The sequence below is a fragment of the Phocoena sinus genome, chromosome 1 (assembly GCF_008692025.1).
Source record: "Phocoena sinus isolate mPhoSin1 chromosome 1, mPhoSin1.pri, whole genome shotgun sequence".
NCBI lineage: Eukaryota > Metazoa > Chordata > Mammalia > Artiodactyla > Phocoenidae > Phocoena > Phocoena sinus.
The window spans coordinates 110,894,952-110,909,494 of NC_045763.1; the positions used below are offsets into that span (position 1 = coordinate 110,894,952).

At 43.0% G+C, this 14,543-nt stretch overlaps 1 protein-coding gene across 1 annotated transcript in view; it reads left to right on the forward strand.

Moving 5' to 3' along the window:
• The first annotated feature begins 7,337 nt into the window (after positions 1-7,337).
• Positions 7,338-14,543, forward strand: part of SNX27 (sorting nexin 27) — an 85,024-nt gene continuing 77,818 nt past the window's right edge. Inside the window, exon 1 of the mRNA XM_032646869.1 lies at positions 7,338-7,847. Within this exon, the coding sequence (XP_032502760.1) occupies positions 7,528-7,847 (320 nt within the window). The 5' untranslated portion in view covers positions 7,338-7,527. The remainder of the gene's footprint in view (positions 7,848-14,543) is intronic.

Below are 14,543 nucleotides of genomic sequence, written 5' to 3' on the forward strand. Positions count from 1 at the left end.
TATAATCTATGATATGTTTTAGAAAAGACTGTCCAGAGTGAGTAGGTTAAATATGAGTAGATGATGGGACTTCCCTGGCGGTCCAATGCTTAGGACCCTGTGCTTCCACTGCAGGGGGCATGGGTTCGATCCCTGGTAGGGGGAACTAAGATCCCACATGCTGCATGGCACAGCCAAAAACCAACCAACCAAACAAACAAACAAAAAAAACCCAAATAAATATGAATAGAAGACCTCTGCTTTCAAGTTTATGTAATAGAATGGCTCAGCTCTGGGCTCTGGACCTGGGGGCAGGGGCTTTGGTAGCTGCAGCGGGAATGACCTGGTCCTCTATGAATGGGTGTTTGGGTTGGATACCTAGCTGCCATTTCTCTACACAGCAGCTTTGCCTCATTTGCAGACCTCTGAGGAATCAGTAAATATTAGTACATATGTGTTGTCAGTAAATAGAGTTTGCGAGAGCTGCCAACACCTCCCGATGCTTTGTGCTTGTGCTTCTCTCTGGCTCCGAGTCTTCCTCTCTGGCTTCTTGTCCCAAAGCCTCTGGGCAAGGATGTGGGGAGAGACAGCTGTATTGAAAAGGACCAGAAGACAAAGGAAGGAAGGGGAAGGTAACCTTCAAGGGGAAAGTAAATGGGTATCGTAGTTGATTCCATTCCGGGCAGGGGATTCCCTTGCAGGGCATTTTTCGGAGACGGAATTTCTTGATCTGCGCCTCAGTCAAAATAACAATGAATATGAGGAAAGAGGAGAGAATGGCACATGATCTGGACAGAAGTGATAGCTGAGGCTGGGAAATGATTACCACCCACAAATCAAAATAGGTAAAAGTTCAACATTATGGTTATTAGAACCATGAATTTATATTGTACATGTTTCAAGTTTAGCACAATTTCTTTGCTCTATGTCTTAAGTAACCTCACTATTTTATTAATTTTTTGTGTGTGATAGAATATACACAACATAGAACTTACCATTTTAACCCTTGTTAAGTGCACCTTTCCGTGGCATTAAGTAGTCACGTTGCTGTGCGACCGTCACCGCTATCCGCCTCCAGAACTTTTTCACCTTCCCCGACTGAAACTCTATACCTGTTAAACACTAACTCCCCAGTTTCTCCCCCATTAAGCCCCTGGAAACTACCATTCTTTCCGTCTGCATGAATTTGACTATTCTAGGAAACTCACTGTTTTGTAATTAGACTATTTTCATGAGAGTGTCCTGCAAAATCTTATTTCTAAAAGTATCTCTTTATATAGATGAAGTAGGTATCATCATGCCTAGTTTGTAGTTGGAGAAACCAAGCTGAAGAGAAGTTCAGTGCATCAGATACAAGTGGCTGCTTCTCCAAATCTATTCTGCCCTGTTCCCATTCCCTCTCACTCTTCTTTCTTTCAGCAAGTCCCAAATTTTGTTGGTATTCACAGGCAAACTATGCACACAGGGAAGGGGCTACTCTTAGCCCCAGGAGTATGTCTTGATGCATTTGAGTCAATCACAGTAATTTCAGTTCCTTTGCCAATGATTGGTATAGGGGATTAGTAGGTGATACACTTTTGGCCTATGAGGCATGAGAGAAAGCTGATGCAAGGATTCTAAAAAGGGTTTCTTTGCTTTGACAAATACACACTTCCTATTTTCTGCTTCTCAGTATGGTGGTCACGTGTGTGAGTGATGCCTGGAGCTCAGCAGCCATTTTGTCACCATGAGAAGAGTTAGCCACATCACCCAGATAATACACTGAAGATGGCAGAGGGGCAGATGGAAAGAATCTGGATCCTTTATCATGTGAATGACCTTCTGAATTAACCAACTCTGGAACTCCCCACTTATAGTCTTGCTATTTATGCAAGATCATAAATTTCCTTATTATTTAAACCACTTTTGCATTTTCTGCACTTGCAGCCAAAAGCGTACTATTGATAAATGACTTGTTAAGGATTAAAGCTAAACAGGAACCAATGCAGAGGACCCAAGTCTCACATGCTTTTCCACTGGATGATGCTATTGACTCAGCATTGGTCTTTTTGTTATGAGCTAGCCCAACCTATTGTATTATTTCTGAACTGTTGGCTCTGGGAAGCAATTTCTAGGAAAAGGGACCCCTGGAAAATTGAGTTTGAGAAAAGAAAGGGGATGGGAGATGTTGGAGAAAATGAAGAGAGACACAAATAACAGGGCGACAATTGCCTAGGGAGTTGCAACTGGAAGGATGGTAAAAAATGATATTTGGGAATAGCTCTGTGAAACATGCCAGTCAGGTGTGGTGAGACAGAATGGGTGAAAAAAGCCAGCCAGTATGGCTGTAAGAGCCAGGGAGCTTTTCTCTCCGATGGGAAACCCAGCAAATCTCAGAGAGTTGTTGTGTGACAAAGTAGAAGACAAGGGCATCATATGAAGATGACCAGGTAAAGGCCTTTGAAATACTGCAACTACAGAATACTGATAGGAAACTAACATCATTATAATTACACACGAAGCTGACATCAACGCTCACTTACATTAAACCTGTGGCAGATGGTACTAGCTATTCCTCAGAGCCTACACAGCAAACTTTCTTTTAGACATGTGAGCTGGGCATGGGATCCTGGTTTGGACAATCACAGTTCCTCATTCTCCAGGCAACTTCAATCAGTCCAGGTGGTAGGCACATGACTCAAGGAATGGCAAAAATCCTTCCCTAAGAAATTAGATACAGACACTGCGAAAAACAAGGTGTTTTTTGCTAATAGACAAAGAGAAACAGAGATGAGCAAAAATGAAAGGCAGAAGAAAAAGAGGGAGATGACCTTGAGTTCTCTGTGTCAGACCTTAAGGCCTAGGTTCCTATAGCATTTGCTTTAAATCTATGAGCTATCCCAGTGTGGCAGATTATGTTTTCCAGAAATGGCCACCATGATATATCCCATCCCATATACTCTAATTACACTGCAACATCGATACTCCTTCCATGGAGTGGTGGTGTCTATATTCCCTCCCCTTGCACCTGGACAGACCTTTATGACCACTTGGACCAAAAAAGTATGGTGGAAGTGCTGCTATATGACTTCTGACACAGAGTCATAAAAACGCCATACACTATTGCTTTATTCTTTTGGGACATCTGATTTTGGAAACCAGGCACCATGCTTGAAGAAGCCGATAGCCACATGAAGAGACCATGTATAGGAGTCATGCCAACAGCCCTAGATGAGGTCCCAGCAGACAGCCAGCCTCAACCACCAGAAATGAGACATTTCCAGATGAACCCAGCCATCGAGTCACCCCTAGCCTTTGTCTTCCCAAGGGAGGCTCCAGGCATCAAGCAGGGGCAGAGACAAGTCATCCCTATGTATCCGATCTGAATTCCTGACCCACAGAGTCCAATAGAATAATAAATCGATGGTTTTAAACCACTAAGCTTTGGGATGGTTTGTTACACAGCTACAATTAAGGAAATACCCGGTGTCCTCCTTAGCTATGTGAACCAATAAATTCTCTTTTTTGCTTAAGCTAATTTGAATTGAGTTTGTCACTTGCAACTAAAGGAATCTTGATTCATAAACCCTCTAATCTCTAGGTCTTATCCACTCTAGCAAATCAGTTAATTCAGTTTACCAAAAAAGTGATTTTTCATGTGGTCTTCACAGAAAAAAGTACAGAAAGGTAGTGAAAATGAAAGAAGAGTCAGAATTAGTGCAAAGGCCTAAAAAAAGAGCTCTCTTTTTGTTTTCTTCAACTCATGACTCCCTGGGAAATGGCATGCCTTATTTCCTCATTCACGCCATTTAATTTTTCTGCTTAGGGTTGGGTGCTGGCCACTGATCTGCTGAGTGACTTTTTTTTTTTTTTTTTTGTGGTACGCGGGCGTCTTACTGCTGTGGCCTCTCCCGTTGCGGAGAACAGGCTCCAGACGCGCAGGCTCAGCGGCCATGGCTCACGGGCCCAGCCGCTCAACGGCACGTGGGATCTTCGCAGACCGGGACACGAACCCTTGTCTCCTGCATCGGCAGGCAGACTCTCAACCACTGCGCCACCAGGGAAGCCTTGCGGAATAACTTTTGAAAATCATTGTACCTTGCTGGATCTACTTCCTTTTTCAAAGGGTGATAGTGGAGGGAGCCATTCCTTTACCAGCAAAATGAGGGAATAGGGCTAGATGTGATATTAATTAGTATTTTTTATTGGATTATAATTGTTCTACAATGTTGTGTTAGCTTCTGCTGTACAACAAAGTGAATCAGCCTATGTGTATACATATATCCTCTCCCTCCTGAGCCTCCCTCCCTATTAGTACTCTTAATAATAGCTCTGTGCTAAGTATTAATATTATGTTAGGTGTTTCCCACATATTCTCATTTGGTCCCCACCATGTCCCTCCGCAGCAGGTATTATTAGCCACTTTATGGTCCTTTCCTGGACTAACATTCTATCAACCTTTGTTGAGCTCCTTCTCTTGTGCCTCTCTGATACACTCTGAGGGCATGACAAGTCACATGTAACAAGTTCCCTGTTTTCAAGAAGCTTATGTTCAGATTGGAAAGGTAAAGCTAAACTAAGTATTAAATTGATCGAAACTGAGTAGCACTGACCATAGATGCAACAGGAGTTATATCCATTATCTATTGTCCTGTAACAGATTACCACAAATTTAGCAGCTTAAAACAATACACATTTATTATCTCATAACTTTTGTGGTCCAGGAGTCAGGGTTCAGCTTAGCTGGGTCCTCTGCAGGGTCTCATAAGCCTGCAATCAAGGCACTGGCTGGGCTATGTTCCCTAGTGGAGCCAAGAATCCTCCTCCAAGCTCACAAGGCTGTTGGCAGAATTTCTTGCAGGCTTAGGACTGAGGGCCCTATTTTCTCGCTGTCCACTCAGGGCAACTCTCAGTTCCTAGAGGCTCCTGCAGTTCCCTGTCATGGGCCTTCTTCACCAGCAGTTCGCAACATGGCAGCGTTCTTCTTTAGGGCCAGCAAGAGACTCTCACCCCAGTCAGCTAAGAAGGAATGTTATATAATGTACCTGTAACCATGGGAGTGACACATCATCATCTTCACTATATTCTATTGTCTAGAAGCAAGTCACGGGTCCTGCCCACACTCAAGGGGAGGGTATTACAAAAGCGTGTGACTCACTGAAGGGGAGATGGGGTCACTGGAAGGTGTATTTGTTGCAGGGATTTTAAAAAGAGAGAGGGGACTTCCCTGGTGGTGCAGTGGTTAAGAATCTGCCTGACAATGCAGGGGACACGGGTTCGATCACTGGTCCGGGAAGATCCCACATGCCGTGGAGCAACTAAGCCCGTGCACCACAACTACTGAGCCTGCACTCTAGAGCCCGCGAGCCACAACTACTGAGCCTGCGTGCCACAATTACTGAAGCCTGTGCACCTAGAGCCTCTGCTCTGTAACAAGAGAAGCCACCGCAATAAGAAGGCTGCACACCACAAAGAAGAGTAGCTCGCCGCAACTAGAGAAAGCCCGTGCGCAGCAACGAAGACTCAACACAGTCAAAAAAAAAAAAAAAAAAAGTGCTTAGAATAGTGTTTGGCACATAGCTACGTTGAGAGAGACAGTCTTTCATGGGTCTTTCATGCTTCTACCCATCTTCCTGGGTATGACAAGAATGCAAAGCCCTGACCGCTTTTTACCAGGGTCATTTCTCAGGGTTATGTTTACAGTTAGCAGCTGTGAGTATTGAAGTAAGCTCTCCCTCCAGGACAAAGAACAGGTTTGCTTACTGCTTCCGACAAAACAGCGGGTTCCCCAGCTGTGGTGTAAGCCCACCAAGTGCACAGCATTCATCTGAGCCCTTCATGTCATCCCTGTGGCACTTGGGGGGGCAAAAGGAATTGATACAAAGGGGCTGAAGCTCAAGTTGCTCCCTATGTCGCGAGTAAAAGTCCTTTGTCTCTGACCCAGGAATTCTGTGTCTTTTATCAGCATCCATGATACAGTAACAAACTAATTTATTAGCCTGCCAGTAGAGTAAAATCAAATACCAGACTTGAGCAGTTAAGTGCTTAAGTATGCTATTTTTCATTATTTTTGCTCTTGCTCTTCTTACTTGCCTTTGCTAGGCATTCTGCACAATATCTGCAAGTTTGTGTTTGGGTAGGTAGCCAAAAAACATCAATTGCTGCCATATGCACAGAACTCTACTGTGTTGTTGGGGGAAACAAAATGAATTTGAAATAACGGTAACTTCAAAATCACTGCTCAATACTGTATGTTATCATTTATACGTGGAGTCTAAGAAATAAATCAAAGTAGTGAATATAACAAAAAAGAAACAGACTCTCAGTTACAGAAAACAAACTAGTTGTTACCAGTGGGGAGAGGGAAGGGGGGAGGAGCGTGATAAGGGTAGAGGATTAAGAGGTACAAACTACTGTGTATAAAATAAATAAGCTACAAGGATATATTGTGCAGCACAGGGAATATAGCCAATATTTTATAATAACTATAAATGGAGTATAATCTTTAAAAATTGTGAATCACTACGTTGTATACCTGAAACTTACATAATATTGTAAATCATCTATATTTCAATAAGAAAAAAAATATGGATACTTTAAAACTTAAAAAACAAAATCATTGCTCAATTGAAATTATTACTTGGACACTCTAATGTCCAGGTCTAAATCACTGAGACCATATAGTTTCCTCCACATATGCTTTTTTACATAGATGGGGCAAGTTTTTATGTAGTTGCAATATATGAAAAGAAAGTAGCACAAAAATAACTGGGCCTTGGTTCCTGTTACTTAACAGCTGGATGACTTTGGTTCAGTTTCCCCATACTGAAATAGAGAAGCGAATTCATGACCCAGTTGTCTCACAAGATTGTTGGGGTCATTCAATAAAATAATGTATATAGGGACTTCCCTGGTGGTCCAGTGGTTAAGACTCCCGCTTCCACTGAGGGGGTGGGGGTGGGGCGCCGATTCCATCCCTGGTCAGGGAACTAAGATTCCGCCTGCGAGCCCGCGGGGACTGAAAAAAAAAAAAGTATGTAGACACATACGGTACTGAGCGAACGAGTTGTTATAATTTAAGACTATGTTGACACAAACATCAAGTTGTCCTAATATTATTGTTTTTTAAAGATTATGAAATGAAAGAAAAATAAAACATCCTCCACGTCCGCAGATGAATCTGTCACCTCCACTCCAGGCTGGGTTACCTGCTCACCATCCAGAAGGACACTCCTAAGAAGAGCTTGAAAGGTGAACTACAACCCCCAGCAGGCTTTGCGCCCAAATTGCGTCACATAACCTCAGCTCCGGCCCGGGCCCAGCCCTCTCCCCGCCCCCACCATTCAGAAACTACAACTCCCAGGAGGCTTCACGGCGTCTAAACCGTCCTCTTTCCCCCCGCCCCCTGTCTCCCCTTTACCCGCGCCTGCAGCTCCGTGGCCGAGTCGGGTCCCGCCGTCGGCGGAGCGGGCGCGCGCGCCGGGGGTCGCGCGGCTGCTGAGAAGGCCGAGCACGCGCGGAGGGAGTGGAGGCGTAGGGTGGTGGGAGTACGGCTTGCTCGCTCGCAAGATGGCGGATGAGGACGGGGAAGGGATTCACCCCTCAGCCCCTCACAGGAACGGAGGTGGCGGCGGCGGCGGCGGCGGTGGGGGGTCTGGGCTCCACTGCGCCGGGAACGGCGGCGGGGGAGGCGGCGGCCCGCGGGTTGTGCGCATCGTCAAGTCCGAGTCCGGCTACGGCTTCAACGTGCGGGGCCAAGTGAGCGAGGGCGGGCAACTGCGGAGCATCAACGGGGAGCTGTACGCGCCGCTGCAGCATGTGAGCGCCGTGCTGCCCGGGGGGGCGGCCGACCGGGCCGGGGTGCGCAAGGGGGACCGCATTCTGGAGGTGTGAGTATCGGGGCTGCCCGCCGCCCCACCCCTTCCCCTCTGTCCCTGCATTTCCCCTCTACCCCTGTCACCCTCAGGCCGCACCTCCTCTCAACCCCCGAACCGGCCCCCCGCTCCTCCATGGAGGTTGGCCGTTTTACCTCCCCACACCCCGGGTTTCTGGGACCCCCGCACCCTCCCTGTAATCTCCAGTGTCCCAGCGCCCCTACTGCTTTTACCCCTGCCCCCATTGCTTTGGCTTCTTTTCTGCCCCCTTGCCTTCCCCTTTGGCATGCTGCTTTCTGCTCCTCGGTTCCCCTTGCTTTCCTCTTGTTGAACCTCTTTCTGCTTCTGACTGACAGCATCTCCTTTTCTGACCCAGCCACTGTGTGTCCTCCCCAAGTTCTCATCTTGAGCATCATAGTTTCTTGTTCTCCACCACTCCTTTTAGCCCCCGTGGACCGTCCCTTCTGCCCTCTAAACCAAATAGGCAGGACCTTTGGTCGGCTCCTACTTTTCTTCCGGAAACATCATCCCTCCACGCTGCACTCCTTTTTCTTTCCTTAGTTACCCTCTCCTTATGGTTAAGCACTCTCTATATTTTTCTGTCCTACCGTGTGTCCCTTTCCTCCCCTCTTTTTTGTATTCATACTCTGAGAATACCTTCTTTTCTGACCCTTGCTTTTTTTTTTTTTTTTTGATGGTGGTGTCGTCTTTGACACGATAGTTTCTCTTCACAGTAGTCCCCTTATCACACCAGTATTTTGAATCTAGTGTCTCCATCACCACATCGCTCTGAGAGCATCCCTGTTCTGGCCACTGTCTTCACTTCTGCACCATACTCATATTTTTTTTAAGTCGGGTTTATGGTAGAGCTCTCCTTAGCTCCTACTTCCCCCAAACTACAGCCCCTTTTGGGTCTTTGACCTCCCCACTTTTTCAGGGCATGCCATTTTCATTCTCTCTTCTAGTCTGTTCTCTTGTGATATCATGCTTGACTTTATCCTATTCTTTCTCTCTGAGGTTGTTTTCCCTTCTTTCTCTTTTTTAGGCTCTTTCATGTTGAAACCCATCCTCTTTCCTTGCTGCAGTGCCTCCTGCTTCATATTCCTTCATCCTTACTTCCTCACCGAATACCTTAAAGCTCTGGCAGGATGCTGCCCTGTCTTGCAGTTTCTTTGCAGACCTCCTCCTACTCCTTTAATCCAGGTGTTATATTTGTGTTTTTATACTTTGTATTAAGATTTGTATAGTGACTGCTGATTGACTGGTAGGTGGTGTATGCTCTCATTGTCTCCATTCTCCTCAGCAGTCTTCAATCCTGTATCTCTCTCCTGCTTAGTGACTCTTGTATATTCTTTTTTCACACTTTTGCCCTCTCTTTCAGTGCTAGGATTTGCCCTCATGAATCTTTCTCTCTCTTTTTTTGGCCACTCCGCGCGGCTTGAGGGGTCTTAGTTCCCCCACCAGGGATTGAACCCAGGCCCACCACAGTGAAAGCGCAGAGTCCTAACCACTTGACCGCCAGGGAATTCCCTCTTTCTCATTATTATAAATGTTATTTTGACCATAATTTCCATAACCTTCAGTCTTTCCTCTAGTAGAACAGTAGGTTTATACAGTAGGTTTGATCAAGGTTTCAAGGGGATAAGTATTTTGAAGGACCTATAGAGTAGTCTATCCCTTCTTATTCAGCTTATGCCTCTTACCCTTATCCTTGACATTCTTACTCTATGGTATCCATTCATTCTGTTTCCTCTTACCTTCCACCTCAAGAAAGGGTAGTTCACCAAAGTAAGTGTTTGAAGCTATTATACCTATCCTCTGTCCTTCCTGTAAATAGATGCGTTCTTTTTTCTGTTAATGTCCTATGACTTTTCTGGTACTCTGGCAATAATATATTCTTAATTTTTTGGGTGTCAGGGCATTCAGATGCAGAATGCAGTAGTGACCTTTTGCTTTGTACCTGGGCACCTAATTCTTTTCTTTCTAGATAACTCAAAATCTGTGGCTGATGTTTCCTTCTGATAGAAGCTCTTGGAATTGTCATTTTCCTTTCCCTTTGGAAGTTAACTTTGTATCCAGCTGTTTATTTTTAAATTTAAAACTGAAGTATTTATTTAAAATTATAAATTTATCATAAAGTTCTAAATCATTTACTCTTTACTGGAGTAGAGTACTGTGGTTTTTGCAGCAGAGTCCAGGTACAAACTAGGTACTCTAAAGGAGACCTCAGATGATTCCCCAGACAGACAGAAGGACTTGCCTCAGGCCCAGGTTCCAGTCTAGGCCCATTTCTTCTTCTAGAGAAAAGACATTACATTTTAGTGGTGATGAGTAGACAACTTTCTCTCTTTTAGTGGGTGGGGCAAAAAGAGCACTCTTTGCTTAGAGAACCTTTTTCTGGAATGTTGTGATGATTGGACATCTACCTGGCATTGGATTCTCACCTTCCAACTGTATTTTGATTTCCAAATTCTTTGAAGTTTCTCTGCTACTATAGTGAAAATAGTGATAGTTGTAACAGAGCCAGGATAGGTGGTAAATTGTTTGGGTCCTCAACTATACAGTTTCTTTCTCTGTCCTTCCCTTCTTCCAAAGTCTACATCTTCTCCTTAGGTTTTCAAGTGAGAGGAGAAAAACAGAGACCAAACAGACATTGTTCTTGAGGGATATCTGTATCTGCTACTTGTTTTGATCTTGGTTAGGTTGATGCTAATTTTCCTAAAGCATTCTTTAGGCAACACTTTTTTCTGTCTCTCACCCATGTTCCTTAAATTAACCTCTCTGTTGTCCCAGGTAAGCTTTGCATGTTGATGAAGTGCCAAGTAGGGTCAGAGTAGGCATAGGTAGATTATTATTGTGTAGATGTAGTTTGTATCGAGTTATAGGTGGATGTCTGGACCTTCTTAAACAGATAATTGTTGATTAAGACTTTTCCCGATTTTAGACACTTTCCTCCAATATGCAAATTATTGTATTCCAATTTTCATATATTGCAGTAGTTTGGACAACTGATAGAGGTTTGAAAGAACAGATGAGATTTACGAGAATAGAAGCTTGGACAAAAAAGAGCATTTTTTCTGTGCATTTCTTTAAAGGCTGCTTACCAAGGCCTTGTCCTAACTGAATCTAGGAGAAGTCATTAAATTAAATTCAATGTGGTTTGGTTTGTCCTTTCTCCCTTCAAAACTGACTAGATTCTAACTGGTTAGGGAAAGAGTCATGTTGCAGGCCTTGGTGCTGGAGTATGAACAAGCCTTCTGGGCTCTGAATTTTACTGCAGATGGAAAGTTTTCTTGAATGGCAATGTTAGCCTTCACCTTGTAATTTTTCCAGTGTAACATATATTGAGTGTCTTCCCTTTGATGTATATACACTTGGAGACTAGTGAGTGAAGGATGCTTTCAACAAATAGAACCAAAATAAATATGTCTTTGCATTAATCATATAGCATGTGAAGAAATATTAGACTTCAGGTGATTTTCTTAAGGTTAAGATAGTTTCAAGGGCTCTTGATTGATTTCTTGAGAGATGCCCTTAGGAGGGTTTAAGTGTGCAGTGGATATGGATATTGTACTGTCTGTTTTTGAGAGATGAGGTTTGTCTGTTGGCTAGTTTGTTTTGTCTCTTTGGTGTTTGGGTAATATGGTCTTCAGTAAGCATGGACCCTAAGGTTGGCTTGTAAGCATTCAATATCATGATATATTTATGCTAGGCAGAGAGTATATGCCTTACTTCTTTTTTAAAAAAATTAATTAATTTTATTTTTGGCTGCGTTGGGTCTTTGTTGTTGCGTGCGGGCTTTCTCTGGTTGCGGCGAGTGGGGGCTACTCTACGTTGTGGTGCGCGGGCTTCTCATTGCGGTGGCTTCTCTTGTTGCGGAGCACGGGCTCTAGGTGCGTGGGCTTCAGTAGTTGTGGCTCGCGGGCTCTAGAACACAGGCTCAGTAGTTGTGGCTTATGGGCTTGGTTGCTCCATGGCAAGTGGGATCTCCCCGGACCAGGGCTCGAACCCACGTCCCCTGCATTGGCAGGTGATTCTTAACCACTGCACCACCAGGGAAGTCCCACCTTACTTCTTGAGAGCTACAAGATAATATAACTTTTCTGTATTAAAGTTAAACCATAAGAAAAAGATGTTTGTGGGTGTATATATATTTGTTTAGTGATAATTTATTTTAAAAACGTATAAATATGTCATGGGCATTCTTTTTTGTTTTTGTTTTTTTAAAATTTTATGTGAAAATTTGAAAATTGACTAAAAAGAGGTTGGGGCCACATGAAATATTTTTATGAGTTAAAAAAGTACATTCTTAGGATCTGCTTTCTCAGTTGTAGCTGAATTCTATTTGGCTTAGATTTTCCAGGTAGGTTTTGTAAATGGTGTTTGAAATCATGGTTATTGATCAAAGGAAGTTTTCATGGCAGTGATCCTCAAGCTTTAGTGAGCGTAAGAATCACTGGGTGTGCTTGTCAAAAGTATGGATTCTCAGGCTCACCCTTTAAAGGTTATGATTCAGTAGGTCTTGCACGGGGCCTAGAAATCTTTATTTTTTACTCCCTGGCCAGGTGTGGGTAATGCAGCCAACATACCCACCCCATACCTGGAGTGAAACTACAAGCCTTTAATTCTCAGTTCATTTTATTGTCATGATTATATAGAGAGTCATTAGCTAAGACTATATGAACAAAGTGATTTATTAGGCTCTTGAAATCCCAGCCCTTAGGAAAATCAGTTCAGTAGATAGTGGACTAACTGTTGTATCTAATCATCTGCACTTTATTTTTTGAATCTTGATAAGCTGTTGTAATAAAGGTGAGGGTTAAGAGGTAGAGCAAGTTAATAATTATTATTATATTACTTTGCAATTTGTATAGTGTTACAGTTTGCACAGTGTTTTTACATTTGATCTTCACAAGAGCCTTGTGAGATAGGGAAAATATAAGCTCCTTGGTGGCAGGGACTATGTCTATGCTGTTTCCGTAGCTAAATATCTAGCGGCACATAGAAAGTACTCTTCTATAAACGCTTGCTGAATGAATGTATGAGTATTATCCCTGTTTCATAAGAGAGGAAACTGGGTGTTGCACTAATGAATGTTAACCAGAATTAAACCCAGGTCTTTGGAAACTAAATCCAGTGTATTTTCCATTTCTTTGTTTTCTCAGCTCTTCTTGACTGTTAATAGTCAACTATTCTTGACTGAAGTCACTTAAAATTCTTAAAATTCAGTCATATCCCTATGAAGTTGGATAGCAGTTGAACTTTGGTTCTATGATTTTGAAATGTAACTGTGTTATATCTTTATTTACCCTGTCTCTCTTATTGTTAAATTGGGTAGAAGACGGGGGACCAAAATAGGCATTCTTTGCCCTTATTTGTTGCTATCTTTATTGGTTATCAGTGAAGAGAGCATGACGATTGTAATTGCAACCCCAAGAAATACTTTTAATTCCATAGGTAGTGGAGGCGGCAAAATAATAAAACTAAATTTGAAAATAGCATTATCTTCCCCACGGAAATGTCTTCTGCAGCGTTGCTGTGACCAGGAAAAGATTTTTTGTTAGTAACGTGAAGATTTGTTTGGGTCATATAAGTTATGGTGAAGAACAGTTCTTTTTCCAGCCACCACTTTTCCAGTTTGTTTCAGGAGAGGGTTTATTACCACGCTCTAAAGGATAATTGTTTTTTTAGATAAGTCCCGTTGGGAATAATTCTTATGATCTGGTAGATAAGCAAAGAGACTCAGTTGACAAGCAGACATTTATGATTTATCGCTGCACGGTGCTTTGGGAGCATGATCTGTGGTAAGTTCATTGTTAGATGCTGACATTGCTGGCACAAAGGATATTGTAGTGGTTTAGGTTAGCGCCAGTTAGGGTCATTCTGTTCTTCGACTGTCAGCTATAGAGATGGTTTCTGTGCTTCACTTAGGCAGTCTAGTAAGAGCCAGTGTATGGGTGGTGCAATTCCAGGCCCACATTTGGAAAAAAAATTTAGGCAGTTTAAAACCATTTTTTAAAAAATTGAAACTCATAGATTTTTTATTACACCCAGTTTAAAAAAAAAAAAACACCTGAAACAAGTTTCACAAAACTGTGTTTACTAGTATCATGCACTCTGGTATTTTTTAGTCCGTCAGTATTTTGGGTTTTTTGTTTTGTTTTTTGAATGCTGATGGTGGCCCACTGCATTAATTTCATGACTCATTAGGTTGTAATCCACTGTTTGAAAACCAGTGATTTAGGGTATCAGTTTTATGATGTTGCCTGATAATCACCTCATGTTCAGCCTGGTACCACAATTAAGCACAAACTATGTGTAAAGTACTGTTAGGCTTGTATGAGTCACAGAGTCCCTGCATCCCTGCCCTTGGGAAACTTACACTGCGGTGGGGAAGGTGCATGTAAACAATTTACTGCATGTAAAGCAAAATGAAATAATGGAGATAAATGAAAAACACAGTGGAGTTTAGAGGTAAGAAGAGTGAATATGCTTGAGAAGATTGGAAGATTGGTGGGTGGATGGGTCATAGAAGGCTTTTAAACTGTGATTGAAGGACAGGTATAATTTTAGTAGGCAGAAGAGGGGGAAAGATTTTATAGGCTGAAGTAACTGGGTGACCAAAGGGAGGATCTTAGGATAACAAGGAATCGAAAGTTGCTGTTTGTTTATAGACACCTGTGCTTCAGGTTAGATCAAATGGGGTTTTGA